The sequence below is a fragment of the Trichomonas vaginalis genome, chromosome IV, assembly GCF_026262505.1.
Source record: "Trichomonas vaginalis G3 chromosome IV, whole genome shotgun sequence".
Lineage (NCBI taxonomy): Eukaryota > Parabasalia > Trichomonadida > Trichomonadidae > Trichomonas > Trichomonas vaginalis.
The window spans coordinates 3365795-3390155 of NC_067206.1; the positions used below are offsets into that span (position 1 = coordinate 3365795).

The following is a 24361-nucleotide window of genomic DNA, read 5'->3' on the forward strand; positions in this document are numbered from 1 at the left end:
TAACGGTTTTTCAAATTTAAAATAATGCGATATTGATCTGAATTTAATTTATTATTGCATTTTCTGGCATGCACAGCAAATAGCGTCTGAATAATTTGATAAAAATCAAATTGATAAAATTAATTTTGATTTTTCATAAAATTGCAATACGTATATCGCTGATTTATTTTTATGCTTTATTAAATTGAAAGCCGGAGTTAATTGTGAGGTCCTCAAAAAACAAAAGTGACTGGATGATAGACAAATTTTCATGGCAGGACTGTCAATTCAAATGGCAATGATGCCAGAAAGCGAAGATGATAAAAGTGTTATTCAAATTAACAAGTCTGACATGCCACGCGGCCACAAATTCAAGTTTTCTCCAGAAGAAGATGAAACCCTTAAAAAATTGGTTCAAACTCACGGCACAAATAAATGGTCCCTCATCTCAAAGCTGTTGAAATGCAGGACAGCAAGGCAGTGCCGTGATAGATGGAATCACTACTTATCTAACAATTCAGAACAAATTCCTTGGACTGAAAACGAAGATGCAAAATTACTTAGGCTTCATAACGAAATCGGTCCTAAATGGACAATTATCGCAACTTATTTCGAAGGACGCAATTCGGTTACAATCCGTAACAGATGCTGCCGTTTGATCCGTAGAATGAACTCAAAGAAAAACAAAAAGCATATTGAAGCATCAAACTCGTCATCCGATGAGTCTCCGATGCCTCCAACAATGAATGCAAGAATTATTCTTCCGTCGTGCAGTTTACTCCCATTCCCATGGATGTAAACATTTACTACAACGCGCGCTACCCAGGCCATATGAATTCTTTACTGTCGTATGGCTTGGTATATGGGAATCAATTTTTTTTCTAAAATTTGAATTATTTATTTACATTAATATTTTTATCTACTTGTCCTTTAATTATTATTCCTTTTCGATTAGCGTGTCATCAATAAACGAATACATGTGAGATATCATTTTCACAGCTCTCCTTAGTATGAGCTTATAATTTAAGTCAAATATGAGATCCTGATTCAATGTCATGACAGTTGGTGTTTATCTCTATGATGCTAAAAATTCTATTGGAAGAAGCATGAATGAGAGGACAAAAACTATTATATATATAACTTTTGCTGTTGTGTGGTAAATTAAGTCACTATGCAAAGTCATATTTCTTGTATCAGAATTTCAAATTAATGCATTCATGGTTAGATGGCGTTTTGCTTCAGAGTAAACTAGATAAACTTACAGAATCTAGTATCGGAGAAGACGCTATTTACATTTCAGAACTTGAAATATCAAAAAGTTTAAATGGAATTTATCGAATCGCTTCGATATTATCAAAATACATTTCGCAATTTCCACGAAAAAGTCCTTTGTATGCCGCTTTCATTAAAGAATTAGATTCATTGTCTTCAGAAAAAAATTGTTTATCAGATTTATGTACTGTAATATTGCAAAATCTCATAAAATGGAGCGAAAATAATCGAATTCTATATGATCTCATTGATCTTGGATGCATTTCAGAAGAGGATGTCGTTGCAGAATACGCAGAAACTAGTAATGGATCAGTGATGATTCTTCCGATACTTTTGAAATATGATGTGTCCCTTTATAGACGACTATTTTTATCGAATGATCTTAGAACATACACTTCAAAACTCAAGCAAAATCTTGATAAGCTTGAAAACAATATTGAGTATTATAAAAGTTGTCTTTATTATAGATCGTTGCCAGGAACTCCAGAATGGGCAATTATAACTGATGATGTTGATTTATTATCAAATTTATTCCCTGATCCCCCTGATTTTCTATCAGAATCATTTACACGTGAATTAATATCAACAACATATATATCATATCTTGATTTTGCAGCTTCAATAGGATCTGTGAACTGTTTTAAGTATATGTTACAGATGCGATTGAATAACCAAGGTCCAATCTATTCTGGTCGTTTACTCCGGCTATCTTACAATGTAATAACAGGAGGAAACTTTGAAATTTTGAGAATTTTCCAAAATGAGTGTAATTTTTCATTTATTTCCGATGAATACATTGACAAATCAATCTTAACATTCAATAATGATATTCTCCGATGGATTTTAGAAGATGTCGAAATTTCAGATCAAATTTTAAATCAAGCTATCTCAGCATGCCTCCAATGTAATAACATTGAAGCTCTTGTCATGATACTTAGATGGGCAGAAGGAAATGGCAAGGTTTTTGATATAAATCAAGCACAACTGTTTAATACAAAAACTGAAGCTCGTCTGTTCTTTAAGCAGCAGAAATTATATCCTAGTGCTCATTTAGAATTTGGAACTGATATTACTACTTGGTAATTTTGTTTGTATTTTTGTTTATAAAAAATTATCTTTTAAAAATCATCAAATTTTTATCATAACTACATTAATTTGTACTCCAAAATGCCCACGCAAATCAATCATTTCGGTTCTTCGAAAATAATTTGTATTTCAAATTTCATACAGATGCAGTTGTAATCTGCAATGATATTTTAAAAAATTAATTAAATATAACAAACATTTATAAATAATCACACATGGTTAAGGTTGTTGTTCATTTTCGAATGCTTTAATTGCATTTCTTTTCGACCACAAGTCGAATAATTTTGCATTATCGTTTGATAAAACGAATTGAGTAACTTTATCAGCGACATCTCCATTATCAATTAGAGATAAAGCTGCTAAAGCTGCAGTTATCTGTTTCTTCTCATAGTTTCTCCACATTCTGCATTTTGCTTCATTTCTTTGTGCTGATTTTTGAGTGTTTTGCAGCAAAGTTGCCAAATGACTTTGAACATCATTTGAATTGGAATTCTTCATTTCTTTGTTGACCATATCTTCAATCTTCTTATTCATCTCGTTTTCTTTCTTCAATTTGTTCTGTTCTTTGATTGCATTCCTCATTCTATCGAAAGCAGAAATTGTTGGAGCTGTCAATGATTTCAATTTATTCAGCTCTCTCTTCAAGTTTTGCAATTCTTCTTCTTTCAATGAAATTTGGTTCATTGCTATCTCTAATCTTTGGCTGCAATTATCGTATCTGATTTGACTTCTTCTAGCTTTGTCTTCACTCTTTACAATTTCAATTTGCAGCTTCTGGTTTTTAGATAATTGTTCGTTGAGTTTCTTTTTCAGTTCACTCAAAAGTTGTTCATTTTGATCGATTGTCTTTTTCTGGCTACTTATTGTTTCTCTCAGTTTTTGTATTAAAACTTTGAACTCATTAATTTCCTTTTCTCTGTTGTAATTATAGTTTTGTGCACTTCTTACAGTCAAAGGAACTTTCTCGAATTTCTCGAACTGAGGGAAAGAAGGAGAAGAAACAATTGGTGGCTTCTTTTCTTTGTTCTTTTCATCCTCTTTTTCTATTTGAACATTAGTAATTCTTATTGTTTCTACCTCGACTTCATTGTCCATTTTATAGTTCGATCTGGCAGTGTTTGTTTTGGGTTTCTCTGATAAAGAAGTTCTCGATGTTTTCGGTGTTGGAGTGACTTTTTTATCACTATCAATAGGAATTCTTGCTGATTTGATTGGAGAAACTTCCAAATCATTTTGAGGATGAGGAGTAGATTTCATTCTCAAGATCTGTTTGAATTGTGTTGGAGGAGTAACTTTTCCTGTGTATCCTTTAAGTGGTCGGACACCTGGACTTACTTCACCTATCATTAATTTGTCTTGGTCTCCTTTAGAAAGCTGTATTGATGGCTTACGTGGTTTCTGGAGATGAGAAGTCATTGGTCGTTTAATTTTACTTTTATTTGAATCAGAAATTTGTTCTAAAATTGATTTCCTCTTTTCATTGTCGGAAATCTTCCAATTTAATGGTTTGTGGACATTAATTTGGATACTATCATTTGTGATATCATTTACCTTATTCTTCTCATTGGAATTATCAATCAAATCTTCACTGAATTTATCATAAATCTCTGGATTTTCTTCTTCGCAATTTACCCATTCAACTGAATCTTCATGTAACAGTTCTTGACTGTCACTCTTCGTTGTTTTCAAATTCAAATGGAATTTAGGCATTGAATCATTTACATTATCATTGGAATTTGCTAAAATTGATGACATTGGTAATGGTGAAGTGTTACTTTTCTCGGATTCACTTTTTTGAACACTGTCGAAAATTGCTGATGAATCTGTGAAAGAAGCTGATGAAAATCCACCACTTCTGAGGAATTGACCATTGTCCATTTCGACATCTTCGTAATAATATGGTTCATTTTCGAATTTAACATCTTTTTGAGGATTTTCGGTTTGATTCGAATTTGCAACTTTATTTTTGTCACTTTTTCTTGAAATAATTCTTAAAGTTGTTTGAATTCCTTCTGATATTCTTGTTTTTGTATCATGATAAGCTCCTAAAACAATTCTTATGTTGAGTTCATCTATTTGATCATCCTTTTGTCTCAAAGTGAACTTTAATTGCTGTAAATTTTTGTCTTTTTCGAGAATTTCGTTTCTGAGATTTTGATTTTCAGAAAGAATTTCGTCAATTTGTTTCTTCTGGTTCTGTGACAATGTTTGCTCACATTCATTCTCTTTTCTCATTTTGTCTAGATCAAGTTCATGGAATAATGCTTGTCTATCACTTTTCTGTTGTAAACTTGTTAAATTTTTATTTTCTTCTTCCAAAACTTGAATTTTTTCTTTGAGGAGTTGAATTTCTTCGAAATCAGAATTTTGTGCTGATTTTTGTTCATTTAGTTTCTTAAGATTCTCGTTTTCTATCTTGTTTAAATTAATCAATGATTTCATGTCATTGATTTGTTTCAAAATCATTTCTGTGATTTCGGATGGAGTTTTAGAAAAGTTTTCTTTGATCTTTTCATCTGTTAAGTTTTCGAAAATTCTGTTCAAAGTATTTAACTGTGTCTTGTAAAATGAAATCGAATTCTCTGTTGAAGTTTGTTCTTCTTTGATTTTGTCATTCAAAGCCAAAATTCTTTTCTCCAAATTTTGGTTTTTAACTTTAACTTGTTTCAGTTCATTAATTACTTCCATGTATCCATGTTTGTACTTTTTATACTTGTGATCAAGAACTTGATTCAAGTCAGTAACTTTTGTCATTTCATTTTCCATGTTTATTTTTTCTTTCTTCAAGAAAAGAGGCTTGATTTCTTTAATTAATGTTTCAGTTTCATCTAACAAATTATCAACATCTTCTTGTTGTGAAACTTTTTGCTTTAATGTTTCTAATTTTGTTACTTCATTCTCATTGAAATCCAAACCAAAACTATCAATTGCTTCGAGAATTCCGTTGATTTTATTAATCTTCATCATTTTGTCGACTTCTTCATTATTTGTTTTCTCACTTTGATCCTTTAATTTGTCAATTAATCCTTCTTGTATTTGTATAGTTTGTTGTTGCAAAGTTGCTTCATAATTAGTGACTTTTTGCTGCAAACTAATGTTCTTCTTTTTAGAAACTTGACAAAGTTTCAAGAGTTTCATTAATAAACTCTGTAGATCATTTGCTTGAGTTATATTCTTTGAATAACAGTTGTTTGATTCCAAACAATTTTTAAGGAAATTATGACAAACTTGGTCAAATTCTTTGAAGTGATTTGTCAAGTAAATTTCGAAAGCAGAAAGATCTCCATCCAAAACATTTTTAATGTACTGCTCATTCTCTTTGTATCTACTAACAAATCTAATGATTTCCGAGCAAACATTTACACTAGAAGTAAAAGTATCACCTTCAAGATCTATTTCCTTTATGTCTAAATCTAAATTCAAAGGTTCGGGAGCTGGTCGTTCGTAAATATAACTGTTGTCTTCCATAAATGGAACTTCATTTGTTGGTTTGATTGCTTCACTTGATAAACTATCTGTTTTTTGTTTTGCTTCACTTTGTTCTTTATTCATTTCTTCAATTCTTTTATCGATCCGTGTAACAAAATCTTTATCATTGACGATGATTCTATCATTTGAATCAATCAAAGCTACTTTCATTGTTCCCAAAAAGTCTTCTTTGGCTTTATCATCATCAGCAACACCTTTCTGAGCCAACAAAATGTTTTTGAGAGTTGTTTGGAGATTATCCAAAACAGTTTTAGACCAATCATCACTTAATACCATTAATGGAGGCTTCTTTCCAGGTATCAAACCAAACAACTCACTGTATGTTATCTTAGGACGAACCATTCTACTTCCTGGAGCAATAAACAATTCATATCTTCTTGGTTTATGTAAACTAAACAAAACATCAGAAATTTCCAATTTTGGTCTTTCTTTTTTGACTTTTACTGTTACTTTTGTATCAATTAGATCTGATGGTTTGATTGGTGTTTTGTCATCAATTTCTTTGACAACTTCTTTTTCTTGGTTCTTTACAACAGCGATTGTTCTTATTTCCTTTTTAGTCTCATCATCTTTGACAACTTTTATTTTTGCAGGAACAAATTTCTTTTCAATGACTTCTTCTTTGATTAAAACTTCATTTGATTTCGTTTTAACTAGAGGAGAACTATCAGTTTCCTGTTTCAATATTATCTCTGGCTGACTCCTTGTTATTGTTTCATTCTTTGTCAATGTAATGTATTCATCTACTGGGGAATGAGAAAAGATTTCTGTGTCAAACATGTCTCCGTAAAACAAACCTCTTAATTCCTCACTTCTTTGCATTTCTTTGATCAATTCATCTTTCTCTCTGAGTTCTTCTCTTAGACTCTGTTCCATTTCATTCATTTTTTGCAGAAATTCATCTTGATTTTTGTTACCTTTTTTGAGATTTTCCAAAAACGCAACTTTTTTATTTAATCTCTCGATTTCCTTTGAATAATCATTTTTGTCATTCAACTGCAAAGTCAATTGAGAAATTCTGTCTGTGAAGATTTTAATTCTTTTATTGGATTCTTCGACAGGAATCATTTCTTTTGTGTCAACTTTAGTCATTTCTGTTTCATTTAATTTAACTAATCCATTCGAAGCATCATCAATTGCTTTTGAAATTGTTAATTGGTTTTCTCCTTCCATTTTAACAGTAGACAGAGAATCAATGACATTTTTAAGAAGAGCTTTCTGTTCTGCAGCGTTTTTCTGAAGTTCTTTTTTAAGTAAATCTTCATAATATAATTTATTTTGTTTGATTTGCCATTCATAGTTTTCTTGCAAAATTTCTTTTTCATTTTTGATTTTTTGTAGATATTCTTCCATGTATTTCGATTCTAAATCACTTGTTAAGTCCAATGATTTCGTAACATGTAGTTCTTCTGTTAAACTAATCTTTGGTTGTTCTCCTGTCACTTTTTCAATAAATTCTGACAAATTTTTGATTTGATTTTTAAGATTTAGATTATTATCTTGTAGATTTTGTATTGTCTTCTTATACTGGCCTTCTTGTTCATTACTTCTTCTTATAAAATCTTGTAACTTGTTGTTGAACTCTTCATTTATTTCTATTTTTGCTTTTCTGATGTTGTAATTTAAAGTATTTTGTAAAGTTATCATTTCATTTGTGTGTTCTTCATTTAAGTCTTTGATTCTTTGTTCGTATTGTTTTGTTAACAAAGAAATTCTATTTCCTAAATTCTTCGAAATATCTGTGTTGATTTTGTCGAACTCTTGTTTTTGTGTTTCAAATTTTTTGTCATAATTTTTCACAATTTCTTGAATTATTTCATTCTTTTCTGTTCCTTTAGAGTTCATTGCTGCTATAAGGACTTGTCTTTCATGTGCTGCTTTCTGTCTTTCTATTTCTTTAATGTTGTTCATCTCGATTTGGTACTTGTTTTCTATCTCTTTATTTCCTTCTTTCAACTGAGCAATTTGCAAATATAAATCATCAACATTTACATCATTCTTCTCTTCTTTCGGCTGTATCTTTTGGTTATTCATGTTGTTCTCTTTCTCTAGTTGTAGAAGTTCGATGTATTTATGCAATGCTTGTTCCATTTCTTCGATTTTCTTCGTTTTTAAATTTGATTCTTTTTCAATTGTTTTTTGGATTTGTCTTTCTGCTTGTATTTTGTTGTTGAATGTCTGTGATTCCTCTTCTAGTTGTTGTATTCTCTGTTTAAGCATTGTTACTTTAGCTTCGCATTCTAATTTAATTTGATCGACATTTGTTTGGTTTGGATCAAAAGAACTTGGTGTTGAATTGAAATTAACACTATTTGCTGCACGTGATGCTTCCAGATTCAACAGCTGTTGTTTTAATTTTGTAATTTGATTTTTTTGTTCTTCAACTTGTTTGATGTAGTTATCTAGCATTGACTGTTTGATTTCGTTCTCTTTGAGTTTCTCGTTTTGGAGCTTTTTGTTCTTTGCATTTCGCTTATTTAATTGATTTAACTGTTCAATTGATTCTGTTAATTGATGGATCTGTATATCTTTCTGTATTACTTCTTTCTTCAGAGCAACTGCTTGTTTTTGCCATGTATCTGTAATATCATGATGAATATACGTAATTTTTTCTGAATTTGTGGATAATTCTGACATTATTTGGTCGAATTGCATAAATACTTCTTGAATATCTGGTTCATCTTGTGTGTTTTCATATTCTTTTTTGTAAAATAATTCGTTTTTTTCAAGAACTTGAAACCATTTCTTAAGAGAACCGAATAATGTATCTTGACTCTTTTTTACATCTAACATATCTTGACAATATTGAATAACTTGAGTTTTTGTTGAATCAAGAATTGCATCTGTGTTTACATCGCCATTCTGATTCATTTCGGGTGATATTTCTAGCATTTGAACTAACACGTCTTCATCAATGTTATCAAATGACTTGAGTATCGAATTAATTTTCTTAGAACTATCGCCTATATTGTTGATATTCTCGGTTTTCTTATTTTGTAGTTCTAGTGATTCCATATTGATTGGATTTCTTTCATTTTCCATGTCTTTCCAAAAGTCTTCTTGTTTTGTTTCATCATAAAACCATCCATTAGGTAATAACGAGTCTTGTTTATTAGTTTTCTTTGGAATTGATTCAACATCTTGTAGCCCTCTTATTTTTGTTAGGTTAGAACGCGAAGTCAAAGGGGATTTCCCTTTAGACTCGTTCATAAACGTTATTTTATATTTTTTGATGTCGTTGAGCAAATTTTATCTGAATTTTTCTGAAATCTTTAATAATGTGCTGAGAATGGAATTGCAAATTGTTTTTATTGAACAAAATCTAATTATCCCTCTAAATCTTTCGATATCCAAGATAATTTATTAAAACTGTCGATTCAAATAGCTATCATTTAATTCTTCATTTAGTGTTTGATTGAGGTAATAAGTTTCAAGCAAATTTGTCTGTTTTATTGAATCATTATCCGAAAGGAAGCCAACATTTGAGTGCAATTTTGAGATACATTATCAATTAACAAGTTTTATGCATGATGATGATATGTAATTACCAATTGATCTTAATTTAAAAATTGAATTCATCAAATATTGGGAGTTCTTGAACAAAAGTCAGAGAAATCTTTGTTTCTAAAGATAATATTTTAATAGACAAACTTGTTGTCTGTAATAAAAAGTCGGTTACAATATCAAGAAAAAAAAATGGTGATATTGGTTTTATTTTTCGGATTGGCCAAATGTTTGAAATCATCGATCCAATTTCAGTCTCTCAAATTGAATTTCTCCGATGTTACTATTTCTATACCTAATGGCTACAATTTAATATTCCAACCTTCAGATAAAATTCGTATTAAAATCACAAAAGATAAACAGCAAAAGGCTTTTACTGTATATAAGGACCAATACATGCAAGTCTCTCGATCAAATATTACATTCAAAGCCTTCAAAAATTCCATTGTTCAAATGTATTATTGGTTAATTCCAACTACCTTATGTGGCCGTTCAAGTGTTCATTTCTCTGCTGATAAGTCAATTCGTTTTAACAGTGAAACAACTACTCCAAGTTCAAAAATCTGTGTTTTTCCACAATCTAATGCTTATTCTCATGAACTTTACGGAAGCTTTACATCAAATAGCACAAATTGCAGTCTAAACTTCTATGCTATTGAAAAGATGCATCTAAACGTTTTCCAAGGTTTCAGAGAGATGAAAGCCAAACTGAAGCAACCTGTATATTCCACGCCAGCAAATAATCATTACAAATTAGATTTTTCAAGTCCATACTTCATGCAATACTCAAATTGCGGTGGTTCTGAATTAAAATTACAGATGTCCTCAAAAGTAGAGAGGCAATCACAGAAAAGTGCAGACTGTGGCGTTTACTCAATCCCTTCGATGAATTCTATGGGCGGATTGATGCTAAACAACCAACTTGGATTTGTTACGATAGAAAAGTGTTCAAACAAGTCAGAAGATGTTGCTATATCATTGTTTTTAGTTTCTGGTGTTTTCTACATCTTTTCACTGTTTTTGATTTGTATTTTGTTCATTCCCGAAAAATCTTCTCCTTTATCAAAATTCCGCTTGTCATTGGCATAATTGGAATTAACTATTATATAATTTTTATACATAGATTAAATACTAATGTTTGTTCTATCAAATTTTTGCATTTTTCTAATGAATTTATCAACATTCCTCTAATATATACCAATGTAATACTATAATCAAACATTAAATTCATTCAATCATAATCATTTTAGAATTTGTTGGGAAAAATCTCAAAATTTTATAAGAAATAACGCCATTGATACCCATTCATCAAACGCTGCAATGAGTAGGTAATACTATTAAAAGTTCACCATGTCATATATCTTATTTTTAAGTAATTGAGCGATCAAATCTAATTTTGCTATATTTCTTCATAATGTTAATTTATTTAGAGTCATTCAGTATTTCATTGATAATTATGTAGGTTATTCTATTACTTTAAGCAGTAATTCTCAACAAAATCTTCAATTGAATTTGAATTTTATCTAAAAACATCGAATTACTAAAAATAAATTATTTTTAAATGACTAAAAAATAATAAAGAGAAAAAAAAAGGTAGTGGGGCTTCCAGGCGCGTTGCGCCCTCTAGCCCCGAAGATGTTTAGTATAAATGAAGTTTTTATTCGGAGGGCTTCCAGGCGCGTTGCGCCCTCTAGCCCATAAGAAATTTTGCCCAAGACCCAAGAGGAGGACCGAACCCCAGCCGACCAGCCGGTGACAAAACCAAAACCGTTGTTATTTACATCATATTAATGGTGTCACTTTTTAAATGTCACTTTTTGTGTCACTTTTCACAAAATATATATGTTTTCATGTTTTGTCACTTTTCTGTCACTTTTCGAGTAAAAACATTTTTATTATTATATATAAATGAATTTTACAAAACCACCGTTACCGTTCTTTGGAAATAAGAGTAGATGTAAAGATATTATATTGAGAGAACTTAAGAAACTACCGAATGGTCTAACATTTGTAGATTTGTTCGGTGGAAGTTTCTATATATCCCATTTGTGCCATACAATATTCCCAGACTCAAAGATTATATGCAATGACTTCGACAACTATATGGACCGTCCCAAACATATTCCAGACACAAACAATATATTGAAAGAGTTAAAAGAAAAGATACCTATAGGTAAGATGGAACGTATACCATTAGATAAGAAAGATATTGTGAGAGAGGTTTTGAAAAAAGCAGAATATATAGACTGGGATAGTATATCTGCTAGACTATTATATAGTGGTGCTATAAGAGTTCATGACATTGAAACACTTATGTCAAAAGTTTTATATCTTAACTATACAAATGTTTTCAAAGAGGACATAGAAAAATATATTGAGGGTATAGAGTTTGTGAGATGTCATTGGACAGAGTTGTATGAAAAATATAAAGACAAGGAAAATGTTTTCTTTATAGTGGACCCACCGTTCTATAACACATGGGATTTTCAATACCAAGTAGACTGGACTTTGAGAAGCCTTTTCCCCCTTATAGAATGAGATAAGACGGTTATTTTACAAAACTGGCAACACTTTGACTGAGTAGTTTTTTGTGCTGAACAAATAGTGTCATATAAACATCTGTCAAAAACCGTTTTTTTACTTCACTTAAAATGCCACGTAAGCTACGTAAGAATATACGTAAGAGGAAGGGAGCATTGAAACATCCAATAGTAAAACTAACACCACAACAACAGTTGCAACAACAAATGATGAATGACCCCACTATGTTGCAACAAATGTCAAGCAACCCTATGCTTTTAAACCGAGTTATTGGTGCACAGAGTGGAGGTTTAAGAGCGGCACTTTTAGCGAAAATGGCAGGCTATGGTGGAGCTGCAGACGGAACAGCTTATAACCCTCAAAGTCAAATGAATTTGAGTTCACTCAAAAATCAAATAACAGATGTCAAAAAGTCAAACATAGACATACAGAAACAAATAAGTGAAAACGAAAAGAAACTAGAATATGACAGACACACAAAGAAACTCAATGAGTTAAACGTAGAGAAAAAGAAGAAAGAAGAACAACTGAAAGAACTAAGTACAGAGGAATATGCGAAAAAAGTGTCAGAAAAAGCAGCAGAAGTAGCAAAAATGGAACAAGATGTTATAAATTTGAAAAACCATACTACTCAATATAAAGTACTGAAAGATGAAGAGATAAAACAAAAAGCCATGAAGACATATATGGATAGCGATGAGTATAAAAAAGAAGTTGAAGCAAATGTAAAGGCAGAAAAACTTTTACAGTTGCAAAACCAAACCGTACAGTATGAAAACTTAGCACAAGAAAGTAAAAATAACGACGCAGCCATGCAAAAGGCAATGAAAAGCGCAGAATATATAAAAGCTAATAATGACTGGTTAGATGCCCAAGCCAACGCCAAAGCAGCCCAACTTATAGGGTCAATAAGGACAAAAATACAAGCGGATGAAGACAGTTCAAATGAAGCTTTAATGAATGCTGACTTTAAGAATGCCTTCGAAGCTCTTCATAGTAAGGTGAAACAAGTGAACGATTTCTCATCTGGAAAGAAACTGAAGTCTGAAGGTTTCGACAAAGAGTTAAGAGAAGTAGCACAAAATATGACGAAAATAACAGATGCAGCAACGAGACAGGCAGTTCAAAGTGCCTATGACGCCGTTAGAGCAACTGTTGTGGAAAGTCAAGAAAAAGAGTTACAACAGACCAAAACAGACCTAGTAAATGCTTTCTTAAAAACGAAAAGTCGGGTAGGACATTATGCTGCAGATGGAACATATGTGCCAGCTGGTGGAACTTATATACCACCAAACCCTCCAAGAGAAGCACCTGCACCAGGACTACCTAAAACATTTACATCGTCACATGGACACAGACACAGGCATGCACCAAAACCAACACAACAACCAACACAACAACCAACAGTTCAAAATCCAGCACCACAACCAACAGTTCAAAATCCAGCACAACAACAACCAACACAACAACCACAACCAACACAGCAACCAACAGTTCAAAATCCAGCACAACAACCACCTCCACAACCAGCACAGCAACCAACAGTTCAAAACCCTGCACAACAACAACAAACAGAGCAAAGACATAAAAGAAGTAGAGAAAAAGGAAACCAAGAATTCTTAAAAATGCTTAAGGAAATTATGGTTACCCAGATACTCTTGACTTTAGTGACAGATATAAAGAAGCTATTAGAAAGTTCAAGGAAGGAAATACTGACCCGAACCTTTAGCTTATGGTTCAGCATAAAATCGGATATAATCTCAAACCTGGAAAATACAAGCTCGCTAAGGGATATGATTTAATAGCATATCATCCAAATGACATGAATGAATTTACTCCGAGATATTTGATGTCAGAGCTAAATGATAATTCAACTCTCTTCATGAAACGCGTAAAAAATAGAGACGGAACGAAAGAAGAAAGGCTTATGAGTCCGGATGACTTAGAAAGGGAATTTGTTAAAAACGGTCTCGGAATATATGAAATGCCAGCAGATGAGGTACAAGAAACTCCACAGGAAGAAGTTCAGATACAACCAGACATGGAAGAAATAGTTCAGCAACAACAGCTAGAAGAGCCAGAAGGAAACGAACAAATCCCTCCTTTGGAAACTAACTTCACAGAACTAGATGAAGATTTGGAACAGCCGAAAAATCTTGACCCTCAACAAGTGTATGAGGGAATATGGAATCTTTCCAAGAGTCTAAGAAAAATTCGGCTGACATAGTAGAAAGAATATCGAAAAATGTTTACCGACATACAAAAGACTCCAACATCAGATGAAAATATTCAGCATAGAATGGAAGTACTGAAAGATAATGTACGCAAATACAATAATCCTTTTACTTACGACCATATAACGTTCAATCTTTGGCTGAACTCGGTGAAAATAAAAGGTTAAATTTCAACAAAACATATAGAAATGAAACATTGTTTAAAGTTCATTCAGAACCTAGCCAATATGGAAACAAACCTACTTTTGTTTCTGCAGACGATGGAACTACAATGAGATGGGGTCATAAAGCTAATCCGGATAGGTGGTTCATAAACTTACAACCACAATTCCAAGAAGTTGTAGACGCAATGGAAGTGAATGGTGAACCAGATGTAGCTGGTATTTTCAGCGCGGCTTTAATGCCATTGAAAGATATGAAAGATGCAGATATTTTGAACCAGTATGAAATGAACATGGCTGATGGAAATATAACACCTGACGTTCTAGAACATTTATCTCAAAGAACTACACAGAACCATAGAGATGGTATATTTGGTGAAGAGTTTAGAAAGAGATTTAGGGAGAGAGAAGGAAGAGAACCTATTGTACATGACCTTGCAAACGAAAGTTTGCAAAATGTCATAAAAACTTACTTTGCAGACAATGAACCGAGAAGGGATGAATATTTAAGAAAACTCAAATGGACAGTACCAAATGAAATGTTAGTATTGAAAAACATGTTCCATGACAAAATAAAACCAACTACAGAAATAAATGACGCAAGACTGAAACGTTGGGTAAAAGCTTTCCATTCACAAAAGATATTATTGGTAACATGAAAGAAAACCAGAATGGCTACAAAAACATATATTTGGAAACGAGCTTATTCCATATGGACAAGCTCTGTTTGAAGAGCTTGAACCGGAAACTCAGGAAAGAGTCATGCAAACAATACGCGAAGACTCAAATACAAACTATGACAAAATCTTTCTAGGATATAGGTTACCTGAGATGGGCGACCAGAGCCCAAAGGCAAAAAGGACATGGGAAATTTACAACATACTAGGTGAACATGAGGCAAAGATGCAACAACTTAAAGCAGAGGGCAAGTTACCAAAAGCGACACCAAAGAAGAAGAGAAGAGTAGAACAAAGTGAAAGTAGTGAAGAAGTAACTTCATCTAGTGAAAGTAGTGGCAATGAAGGAAAAAGAAGAGTTAAAAATTCAGTCAGGAAGAAAGTAAAGCTTGGTCCGAGTGGGTTTTATTATGACATATAAATCCAACTATTCTATATTTTACCCATATGAAATGTACGCCGCTCAGAATATAACGCCAACAGTTTTGGATGCCATGAACGGAAATGTTTCCGAATGGTATAACGAATGCGACAATGCCATTAGAAGGTCAGAAATAGTTCCTGGAACTTACGAATATACAACTGCTGTTTCTTATGGAAACGTAGGTGAGTTTGGTGAAGGTTCTTCAACAACAGTAGATATTGCATGCGACAGGTTTCACATTATTTCTATTGACAACTCATTCTTATACGTGGAACAAGACATTGAAATAAAACCTTCTGCCAAGTTGTCTGACAAGAAAGGTTGCAATGGAATTTTCTATGTCGGATACCAATATGCTCCAGAAGTTTTCATGGGATATAAGATATATTCTAACTCTGACTTAGTTCAAACAGTAACATGGGCAAACTATGAATGGTTCGCTTTGAGAAACTCAGTACAACCACAAGCTAGAGAACAAACAGACCAGTATGCAAATATTGAGAAAATAAGAAGACTTGACCCTAACGTTCCAGGAGTTTATGTTAACCTTTCTGGTTCAGATGGAACTGCTGCCACTAAAGTAAAACTGAAACTTAGAGTTCCTTTGTCATCTTTCCTCATCTTCAGGTTTTTAAGATACTTGCCAAACTGGGCAGGAAAAATTTCTATCGAACTTACTCCAAGCAAAAATAACTTAGTCATTGCACCAACACAAGACCCATTCAGCATTACAGACGTAAAGGGAACAAATCAAACGTCATTCGCCGAATTTTGCAAAGACAAAGTTGACTTAGACTTTGGTTTCTCAAACTTCAACAATGAAGTAAACTATTATTTCAATGCTGCTGGAACTGCTTGGGACCCAGTTAAGTTCACATGCGAAAAGTTTGAATGCAAGAGAATAGAAAGCAGACTTGCAGTCTATATGTTGGACCCAGATATTTCAAATGCTTTAGCTGCCAAATATATTGCAGTTCCACTTATGTTCCCTATACACCAAATATCTGTCAAAGACTTTGCAGGTGAAGTTGGAAACCAAAGTGCTGACCCAGGTGCAAGAACGGATATTGCTTTAACAACTGCAATGAAACATGCAGATACTATGTTTGTACTGTTCAGACGAACTATAAATGACTATTCTTGTTTCTACAACCCTGGTATTAAATATCATATAAACATAGATGGCAAATATTATCCAAGAGAAGAATATTCCACAGTTGAGGATATGAGGTCATACAACTTGACATTAGATGCTATGAACTTTAACAACAACTTCACAACAACTATTAACCCTGAGATGCAAAGTTCTATTATGCATATGTGAAAGTATGGACTCATACAGGAGGTCAAAAAACTCAATATACAAATGGAGACCGTTCAAACTTTTGGCTTGGCATTCCATTTGCTGACTCAGAAGACTTTATGGGTGGTATTTCAACTGTTGGTACAGTTCAAATACAATATACTGGTGACAGAGACGGTCCAGATGAATTGAGAGCAAAGAAGTTTACAAAACCAATAGCACTCTCACGGAAGATGCTCTTTTGAAGATTCGTTCGATGAAACCTGCTGGGGCTCCTCAGATTGGCATAACGACAGCTTCCATCGAGCAGATTTTGGCAGCAGGTCAGTAAGTTGTTCTTTGACACTTTTCTCACCATCGTAAATAGTTATGACACCTGTTTTGACATAATACTGTATTATAAACTTTCCTTTAGTAATATCGGTCAGTTTTGAAGTTATATTTTTGTCTGCTTCAAGAACTTTCACCATTTCGGTTATACCAACTTTCTTTGCTTTATGAAAATATTTTGGTTCAGCAAATATTGCTATTCTATAACATTTACCATTGTTTGTATAAAGAACTATTCTGTCAATGTATTTGTATTGTTTGTGTGTGTAAACTTTGTTCTGCTTCAATTCAAAGAGATATCCGAATACGTCCATCTTTTTATTCTAAGTAAAATGTCATTTCCGAAAAATAGAAGCGTAAGTGTTTCAAAAGGTTTAATGGCGGTGGCAGATGTGAAGTTAAATTCACCAACTCAAACAAACAGTCAAAGTGTTGTTGTCAATGTCAAAGACAGAGATGTTGAAGTGGGGAAACCATACGAAGACGAAGATGGTATAACAATTGTTCCTGTAAAAGAACCAACATATCCTGAAGTTAACAGAGACTTAAGTTCTGTTGCAGATATTCGAAACGACTACCAACAACTGAAAGACAAACTTCAAACTCAGGAGAAGATTTGTCAAGCTTTAAGTATAATGTTAAACTTGGTCGAACACAACCCTGTAAAAGTGAACTCATATGTCACTGCACCTCATGAAGTTTTGAAAGAACTATTGAAACTTTTGACAGAGGCAGACGATATAAACATCAAAGAAATAGAACCCGACATTAGTTGCTGTGGTGTTTCATATAATGTCATTGACAAGATATACGTTATGAAAGGAGGTGAAACGTTGAACTTAAAATATAGTTTCCCAGACGTTATAAAAATATTTGACGACCACAACATTTCATTAAAGTTTATTTGCTAAGTAAATGGCAGAAGACATAATGGTTTATACTATTACGACTAAAAACCCTGAGTCATATAATTCTATAACAACAAACTTACAAAGTCCTCAAGGACGATATTGTAAACTAACCTTAAACACAATGACGACTAAAGCCTGTTTTGCTCTTTTGACACCAGAAGACTTTATTGTTGTGAATGGTAAAAAATACTCCTATGAAGATACTTATTCAGATATACCACCAACAGGTTTTGTTGACTTATTTAATACTTTAAGTACAGGTGTAACATGTGCTGCAACTAGAGCAGGTTTCATTATGTTTGGATGTCCGACTGAGTTTACTATAAACGATATGAGCTATAATACAAAACTTATTTCTGGTTTTTACTACCAACAGTTTCCTATAACAGGAAAAGGTGTCATACAAGGAATGTCTATTCCATTGACATTAAGCACACCAATCTTATATATTGTTTCAAACTTAGGTTCAAAGTGTTATTCGAATGTCGACAGAAACTATTATGACCAAAAGATACTTATGCGTATAAACAATACTTTCTCTGCTGGTTTGCCTATTGTTCATTCGAATGCAGAATTTTCAACCTTAGTGAACTCAAACACTTTGGCAAGTATAACGTTGACATTAGTTGACGCAAACTTTGTTCCTGTAAAACTTTTATGTCCTATGTATTTGTCAATGACGGCAGAAAGTTTCGAATTGGAAGATGCAACCGGTGAAAGTATTGTATTACAAGAACAACTTCAACAACAAATAGCTCAAGAACAACAAATGCAACAAATGGAACAACAAAGTCAAGAATATTATAGCTCAAGAACAACAAATAGATGTTTCAGATTTTTATGACTTCCAAGCATTCAGAAATATGTGTCCATTTCGAGACTATAACAAAGCAGTCGAGAATTTGAAACGTTTAGTCATTTATGTCGACTCTGCCCCAGAATGTTATGTCATGAAAGAATGGGATGTTGTCTTTAACAAACCAAGAGCAACAATAGTGTCTGAACAAGAATGTAGACAGAAACTTAAGAAAATAAAAGTCGTACAAGTTGGCATGAAGATGTTAGATGCTTGGGATATCTTATTGTCAAAGTTAGAAGATTTTTCAGTTCGAGGTATAAAGTTCTATACACCTTCTCCAAACTTCTATTCTATCTTCACTGGATATAAATATGAACAAGTAGAATGGAAAGAAAATATTATAGAAGCTTGGTTAGACCATGTCAAAGAAATTATATGCAATGGAAAACGAAAAGGTTTATGAGTATATCTTATTTGGTTTGCAAACATCTTACAACATCCAAGTGCTAAAATGAAACTGCTCTCATTATAATTGGAAAACAAGGAACAGGTAAGAACACATTCTTTACAGATATCTTGTGCAAACTGTTAGAAGGTTATTCGAACCCTAATATGACAAACTTAGAAAACATTTGTGGTAAATTTAACTCTTCAATTGAGAATATGAAACTTATAGTTTGCAATGAACTTCCAAAGTATAGATACAACAAAAATTTTGAACTCAGATGCTTTGAAGAGTCTTATAAACAGACAAAGTTGGAGTTGTTGAAAGAAAGTATAAGACCAAAGAGTTTGTGAGAATGTTGCAAACTTCATTATGGTTTCAAACAATGCTGTTCCGATGAAGTTAGAAAGTTCCGACAGAAGATATGTAGTTGTCAGAACGTCAGATTCTCATATGCAAGATACTGAATATTTGACGCTTTGTCAGAATGTTTGACATCTGACTTTTACAACCACTTTTCTCATATTTCATGACATTAGATATTCTAAGTTCAATCCAAGACAAATTCCACATACCGAAGAGAGACAAACATTGTTAGAAGCAAACAAGAGTGTATATGAACTGTTCATATATGAAACTGACTTTGTGTCATTAGATGAAAGGTCTTTATATGATGAATATAAACAATATTGTCAAGAATATGGTTATATGGCAGCTTCTAAACGTACATTCTTGGCAAATGTCAAAAGTCTTTTAGATGTTCAGAATGGTGTATATACAAAGAAAAATTTTTCTGAGTAAATTTTTAAAAAAAATATTTTTTATCCGATAGAAAAGATGACAAAATTCATCTCAGTAAACAAGTATATGTCAGGACTTAAAGAAGAACTAGACCCATTCACATATTTGAATGTTTACTTCTACCATTTTGAAAAGTCTTCATTCAGCAAAGTTTGGAACATCGAACCAGTTAAGTTTGCTATTGTGACTAAAAATGGTGCGAAATTTGAAGACTTAGACATAGAAGGTTTGTTAACAGTCAAAGAAAGTTTTGACAGAAGGTTTTCAAACCTTAAAGAAGGCAAAGCATACAAACTTGTTATACCTTATGAACCAAAGAAGACAGACGACTATGAATATTATGAGTCTAAAGTTGTAGAAGTTCAAGGTAAATTGGGTAAAAGATTTTAGAGTCTAAGCCGGTGTTTGCTCCTAAAGAGGAAGAGAACATTGACATTGACCCAGAAATGTTCTAAAAATAAAATTTTATTTTTACATGTCAAATTTCTTCTTCGGTGGAATTGGCTCTGGTTCTTTCTTCTCTTCTTCTACTTTCTTTTCTCTCTTCTTCTCTTTCTGGTGGTGAGACGTCAAATTTCTCAGAACCATATTTATGTAAAAGTTCTTTGTCCTTTAATAGCTCATCTATTCTGTTTTCTATTTCATCTTCAAGAACAGCGCATGTGTCTTCTTTGCATTCTAAGAACTTTTGTTGGACTTCATCTTTCCAATCGGCGTCATCTCTGTCAACAAGTCTGTCATTGACAAATTTTAAGACTGCTCTGCTTAATGTTTTATGGTTCTTGTCATATTCCCAGAAACAGAACTTTAGAACAAATTCACCTTTCTTGTTTACACTATGTAAGATTTTATGGTCGACAGATGTTTTGCTGTCAAAAAGTTTGTCTCGAATATAGATAGCGAATCGCTAGACATTTTCTAAAAGATAAAAATTTTAATTTTTCTAAAAATATGTTAGAAAAAAAGTTTGCTGACATTGACAAGAAATTTGAGAATGTTTTAAACAAGAACAAGAGGAAGTTGGAAAATGCTCAGATAAAACCCATACATGACAAGTTCTTATTTGCTCAGAATGGTATAACAGGTCTAATTGCACCACCTGGGTCGGGTAAGACTTTCACTTATCTTAAAATGGCTGCACAACAACAAGAACTAGATGAGAAGAACCCATTCTATGAGTTAGTAGTAATTTGTAGTACTTCTGGTCAATTTGACCAAACCGTTAATTCGTTCAAAGATATTATAAAGAAGTCTAAGTTAGTATGTATAAAGGATACTGAGTTGTTAGATTGGATAAAGAAGTACCAAAGAAGAGTTTTGAAATATAATGCTATAAATGAGTATATAAATTCTAAGTTTAAAGACCCAAATGAGGAAATGCAGAGAATATTAGAGAAGAAACACTTCAGAAACAAACAGAAAGAGATAGAATACATTTCGAAGAAATTGCAATCGTACGATTGGAAAACGTACCCTCATAGGTGTCTTCTTATTTTAGATGATTTCGCCTCTCATCCTTTGTTAAAGAATAGAGAACAAGACATGTGTCGAATTCTCAAGAAACTTAGGCACTTTAACATTTCAGTCGTAATATGTGTACAGACAGCAAAGAGTTTAAGTAAGGATGTTAAAAGAATACTTACTGACATAATACTTTTCCCCAGATTGTCCGAAGACGATTTCATGGAACTTATGAAAGAGTCCATGGCAGGTAAGTTTGACAGATATGAATTATGGGAGAAGTACAAAGTCATACAAGACCCTCATACTTCTTTCAGAATTCATATCTACGCGAACAAAGTTCAAATTGTAAAAAGTCAAGCTTGAAAAATGTAAGTGTTTAGTCTTAGTAAGTCTGTTGTGGTGCTGGGGCTGTCGGTTCTTCTGGCTTTGGAAGGCATTCAGGAAGAGGAACGTCAGTCATCCGTTTGTGTCCTGTCGGAAGGAAAAATTTTTCCTGTCGGATGGAAAAACTTTTCCTGTCGGATGGAAAATTTTTCTGAAATTCGACCAAAAAGTTCTCAATTTTCGAAAATTTGAATGGTTTACGGACGGACAACTGGAAAAATTTTTCCTGTCGGATGGAAAAATTTTTCCTGTCGGATGGAAAAACTTTTCCTGTCGGATGGAAAATATTTTCCTGTCGGATGGAAGGACTCGGAATGCCAGAAGGATTTGACGAGGCAATTTACCTCATTGAGCTACCTGAGCCATCTGAAGTCAAGCGTAAAAATAAAGAGTGCAATTTACTCTACTTGTTTGAAGTTGTCAAAATACTCTGTTATTTTTTCCTTTAACAATGGCAAATCTTCTTTGAAGGTAAGAATTGTACAACCTTTAATATCATAGTGTGTTTGAGGTAAAGTATCTTGAACTATTTGTTTCACATCTTCATTTGGGGTCATTGAAATCGGTAAGTTTTCGCGATAGAACCAATTTCTGTCAGATTTGTAAATCTTAGCAAGGTCGTAAAAGCTTTTGTTGTTTCTTCTGACTAAATGCAACATAACCATGTCACTGTCTTCTTCTTTCTCCAACTCTTCAGTATAAATCATATACTTATAGTTCTTTTCCTTTCCTTTTGGTACCGAACGTGGTATTCTTTTCTGAATGCTTTTGTCTTTTGCTTCAAGCTTGTTTTCCATCTCTTCACGTTCTTGTCTATGAATTTCGTCAAGAAGTCTGTAAATATACCAAGCATAACGAGGCGAAGCCCACATTGCAACAGCATTTACAAGAAGTCTATGTACATAATATCCTCTCAAACCGTTTGGCAATTTTTCACGATTTTCATAGAGTTTTGGCGACTGGGGTTTTTCTCCCACTCGAGTTTTTGCGACTACCGGATTTCTCGTAGTCGAATTTTCAGCTTCATTTAATAGTTCAATAGTGCTTTGGTTCCTAAACCAGTCTTGTGGTTTCTTATTGTCGGGTGCAAAACATGCTGTCAAAATACTTTGCATTTGGTACATATCGTCTTTGACCGAACGAATTAGACGCAATTGTTTGTTATATTGTATCCATTCATATTCTTCATTTATAGCTTCATGGACTATAACTGTTGTTGTGTTCTCTGTTGTTGACATATCTGTCTTTATATTCCGGATAAAAAAAATATTTTATAAAAAACTAACTTTATTTTTCTAACTAATGAAATTCATGATTTTTGTGCTGAATTCAGCAAAAATATATTTTAGGGTAGATGGTTAGATCTAACCCGATATCTAACCTCATTTCTACCCCAGTTATTTTATAAACGTTTCACATGGTAAACGTTATTTTTTAAATTTTGTGAAAACTCAACGGTTTGACACATGCCCTAAAAATTATTTTACTCAGAATTTTGTTGCTGAATTCAATAAAAATATATTTTAGGTGAAGAGGTGAGATTTCACCTCTTTTTTCACCTAATTATTCACCTCTTTTTTTCACAAGCGTTTTACATGAATTGTACGATGTATATTTGAAATCCTAAACAATTTCGTAGCTTTAATTTCTTCTTTTAGTACATCAAAAATTTTAACAATGCCGAAAGTTTCTTTATACTTCTTCTTGACATCAGATAATAGGAAATCGTCAGCAGTTGGATAGTTTTTGTTCAGAAATGCTAACATGTCCATTTTATCTTCTGCTGGTTTCTCTACTTCTTTCTTTAAGTCAGCATAGTCGTTTCGCATACGTTCTATCTCTTTGACAGAATAGTTATATTTCCTCATTGCTGCTTTACATTTTGAACATTGTGGGTTCATTTTTGCGTTATACATTGAAATAAAACCAGCTAAAACAACCAAGGCATCAATGGTTTTCTTTAACTCAGAATATGTAGGTCTGATTTGTTCGTTCCATATTTTACCTCTTCTATCTTTATCTCTTATCTGCCATACACATTTTGCAACTAACGAAACAAAGTTGTCGTAGGTCTTAAATTCTTCAGATTTATATATGTCAGAAACATTCTTATATACCATATCGCAATCTTTGTCCATAACTTTATGGTTGCAATGATATCCTAGAAACTCATAATTTACTTTACGTATGAACTTCTTTATTTCTACTGAGTCGGTTGTTTTTACTTCTATTTCATCGAATTCAGGAATAGTGAGCTTTTGTTGTTGGATTTCAGGCAATTTGGGTAAATGGTCGATGAGGTCCTGCATGTCATAAAGATACTGTTCATTTGTTTCATCTTTCGCACTACAGTCTAAATTACTTGTTAAAAGTTCTTGCTTTATTCTTTGTATTTCTGTCTCAAAAGTATATGAAGAAGGAATGAAGTTTTTCATCTCAACTAACATAGATGTTGGATTCATAACTAAAGAGTTTAGTGAAGTTGTTGTTTGAATTGTTGTTGTGCCGATTGTTGAAATCATATCTTTTATACAAAATAAAAAAATATTTTATAAAA

The 24361-nt window shown here is 32.8% G+C and overlaps 11 protein-coding genes and 2 pseudogenes across 13 annotated transcripts, besides 2 other annotated features; 10 read left to right on the forward strand and 3 right to left on the reverse strand.

The window, feature by feature from the left end:
- Positions 1-230: 230 nt before the first annotated feature.
- Positions 231-841, forward strand: TVAGG3_0020390 (RNA polymerase II transcription regulator recruiting protein; the record flags this gene model as incomplete). The annotated part of the gene is made up of 1 exon (XM_001307658.1): positions 251-778. The coding sequence occupies one exon, from the start codon at positions 251-253 to the stop codon at positions 776-778; it is 528 nt and encodes a 175-aa protein (XP_001307659.1).
- Positions 842-1188: 347 nt separating this feature from the next.
- On the forward strand, positions 1189-2334 carry TVAGG3_0020400 (spectrin binding; the record flags this gene model as incomplete). Its single annotated transcript, XM_001307657.1, has 1 exon — positions 1189-2334. One exon carries the CDS (start codon positions 1189-1191, stop codon positions 2332-2334), a length of 1146 nt encoding a protein of 381 aa, XP_001307658.1.
- A 70-nt stretch (positions 2335-2404) lies between these two features.
- TVAGG3_0020410 (uncharacterized protein) lies at positions 2405-9041 on the reverse strand (the record flags this gene model as incomplete). Its single annotated transcript, XM_001307656.1, has 1 exon — positions 2557-9036. The coding sequence occupies one exon, from the start codon at positions 9034-9036 to the stop codon at positions 2557-2559; it is 6480 nt and encodes a 2159-aa protein (XP_001307657.1).
- Positions 9042-9522: 481 nt separating this feature from the next.
- Positions 9523-10484, forward strand: TVAGG3_0020420 (uncharacterized protein; the record flags this gene model as incomplete). Its single annotated transcript, XM_001307655.1, has 1 exon — positions 9523-10419. The coding sequence occupies one exon, from the start codon at positions 9523-9525 to the stop codon at positions 10417-10419; it is 897 nt and encodes a 298-aa protein (XP_001307656.1).
- Positions 10485-10897: 413 nt separating this feature from the next.
- Positions 10898-10993: a terminal%2Cinverted (terminal inverted repeat of Maverick-3 transposon ID:TVAGG3_0020430).
- Positions 10898-24361: part of a mobile genetic element that runs on past the window's edge.
- Positions 11239-11868, forward strand: TVAGG3_0020440 (phage tail repeat-like family; the record flags this gene model as incomplete). The annotated part of the gene is made up of 1 exon (XM_051220115.1): positions 11239-11868. The coding sequence occupies one exon, from the start codon at positions 11239-11241 to the stop codon at positions 11866-11868; it is 630 nt and encodes a 209-aa protein (XP_051105101.1).
- Positions 11982-14098, forward strand: TVAGG3_0020450 (annotated as a pseudogene). Its single transcript has one exon. A coding segment is annotated over exon 1 (2117 nt).
- Positions 15098-15364, forward strand: TVAGG3_0020460 (protein of unknown function, DUF4106 family; the record flags this gene model as incomplete). The annotated part of the gene is made up of 1 exon (XM_051220116.1): positions 15098-15364. The coding sequence occupies one exon, from the start codon at positions 15098-15100 to the stop codon at positions 15362-15364; it is 267 nt and encodes an 88-aa protein (XP_051105102.1).
- On the forward strand, positions 17378-17911 carry TVAGG3_0020470 (protein of unknown function, DUF4106 family; the record flags this gene model as incomplete). The annotated part of the gene is made up of 1 exon (XM_051220117.1): positions 17378-17911. The coding sequence occupies one exon, from the start codon at positions 17378-17380 to the stop codon at positions 17909-17911; it is 534 nt and encodes a 177-aa protein (XP_051105103.1).
- Positions 17916-18755, forward strand: TVAGG3_0020480 (uncharacterized protein; the record flags this gene model as incomplete). Its single annotated transcript, XM_051220118.1, has 1 exon — positions 17916-18755. The coding sequence occupies one exon, from the start codon at positions 17916-17918 to the stop codon at positions 18753-18755; it is 840 nt and encodes a 279-aa protein (XP_051105104.1).
- TVAGG3_0020490 lies at positions 20023-20411 on the forward strand (annotated as a pseudogene). Its single transcript has one exon. A coding segment is annotated over exon 1 (389 nt).
- On the forward strand, positions 20908-21783 carry TVAGG3_0020500 (protein of unknown function, DUF4106 family; the record flags this gene model as incomplete). The annotated part of the gene is made up of 1 exon (XM_001307652.1): positions 20908-21783. The coding sequence occupies one exon, from the start codon at positions 20908-20910 to the stop codon at positions 21781-21783; it is 876 nt and encodes a 291-aa protein (XP_001307653.1).
- Positions 22203-23042, reverse strand: TVAGG3_0020510 (KilA, N-terminal/APSES-type HTH, DNA-binding family; the record flags this gene model as incomplete). The annotated part of the gene is made up of 1 exon (XM_001307651.1): positions 22203-23042. One exon carries the CDS (start codon positions 23040-23042, stop codon positions 22203-22205), a length of 840 nt encoding a protein of 279 aa, XP_001307652.1.
- Positions 23385-24326, reverse strand: TVAGG3_0020520 (organellar and viral DNA polymerase type B; the record flags this gene model as incomplete). The annotated part of the gene is made up of 1 exon (XM_001307650.1): positions 23385-24326. One exon carries the CDS (start codon positions 24324-24326, stop codon positions 23385-23387), a length of 942 nt encoding a protein of 313 aa, XP_001307651.1.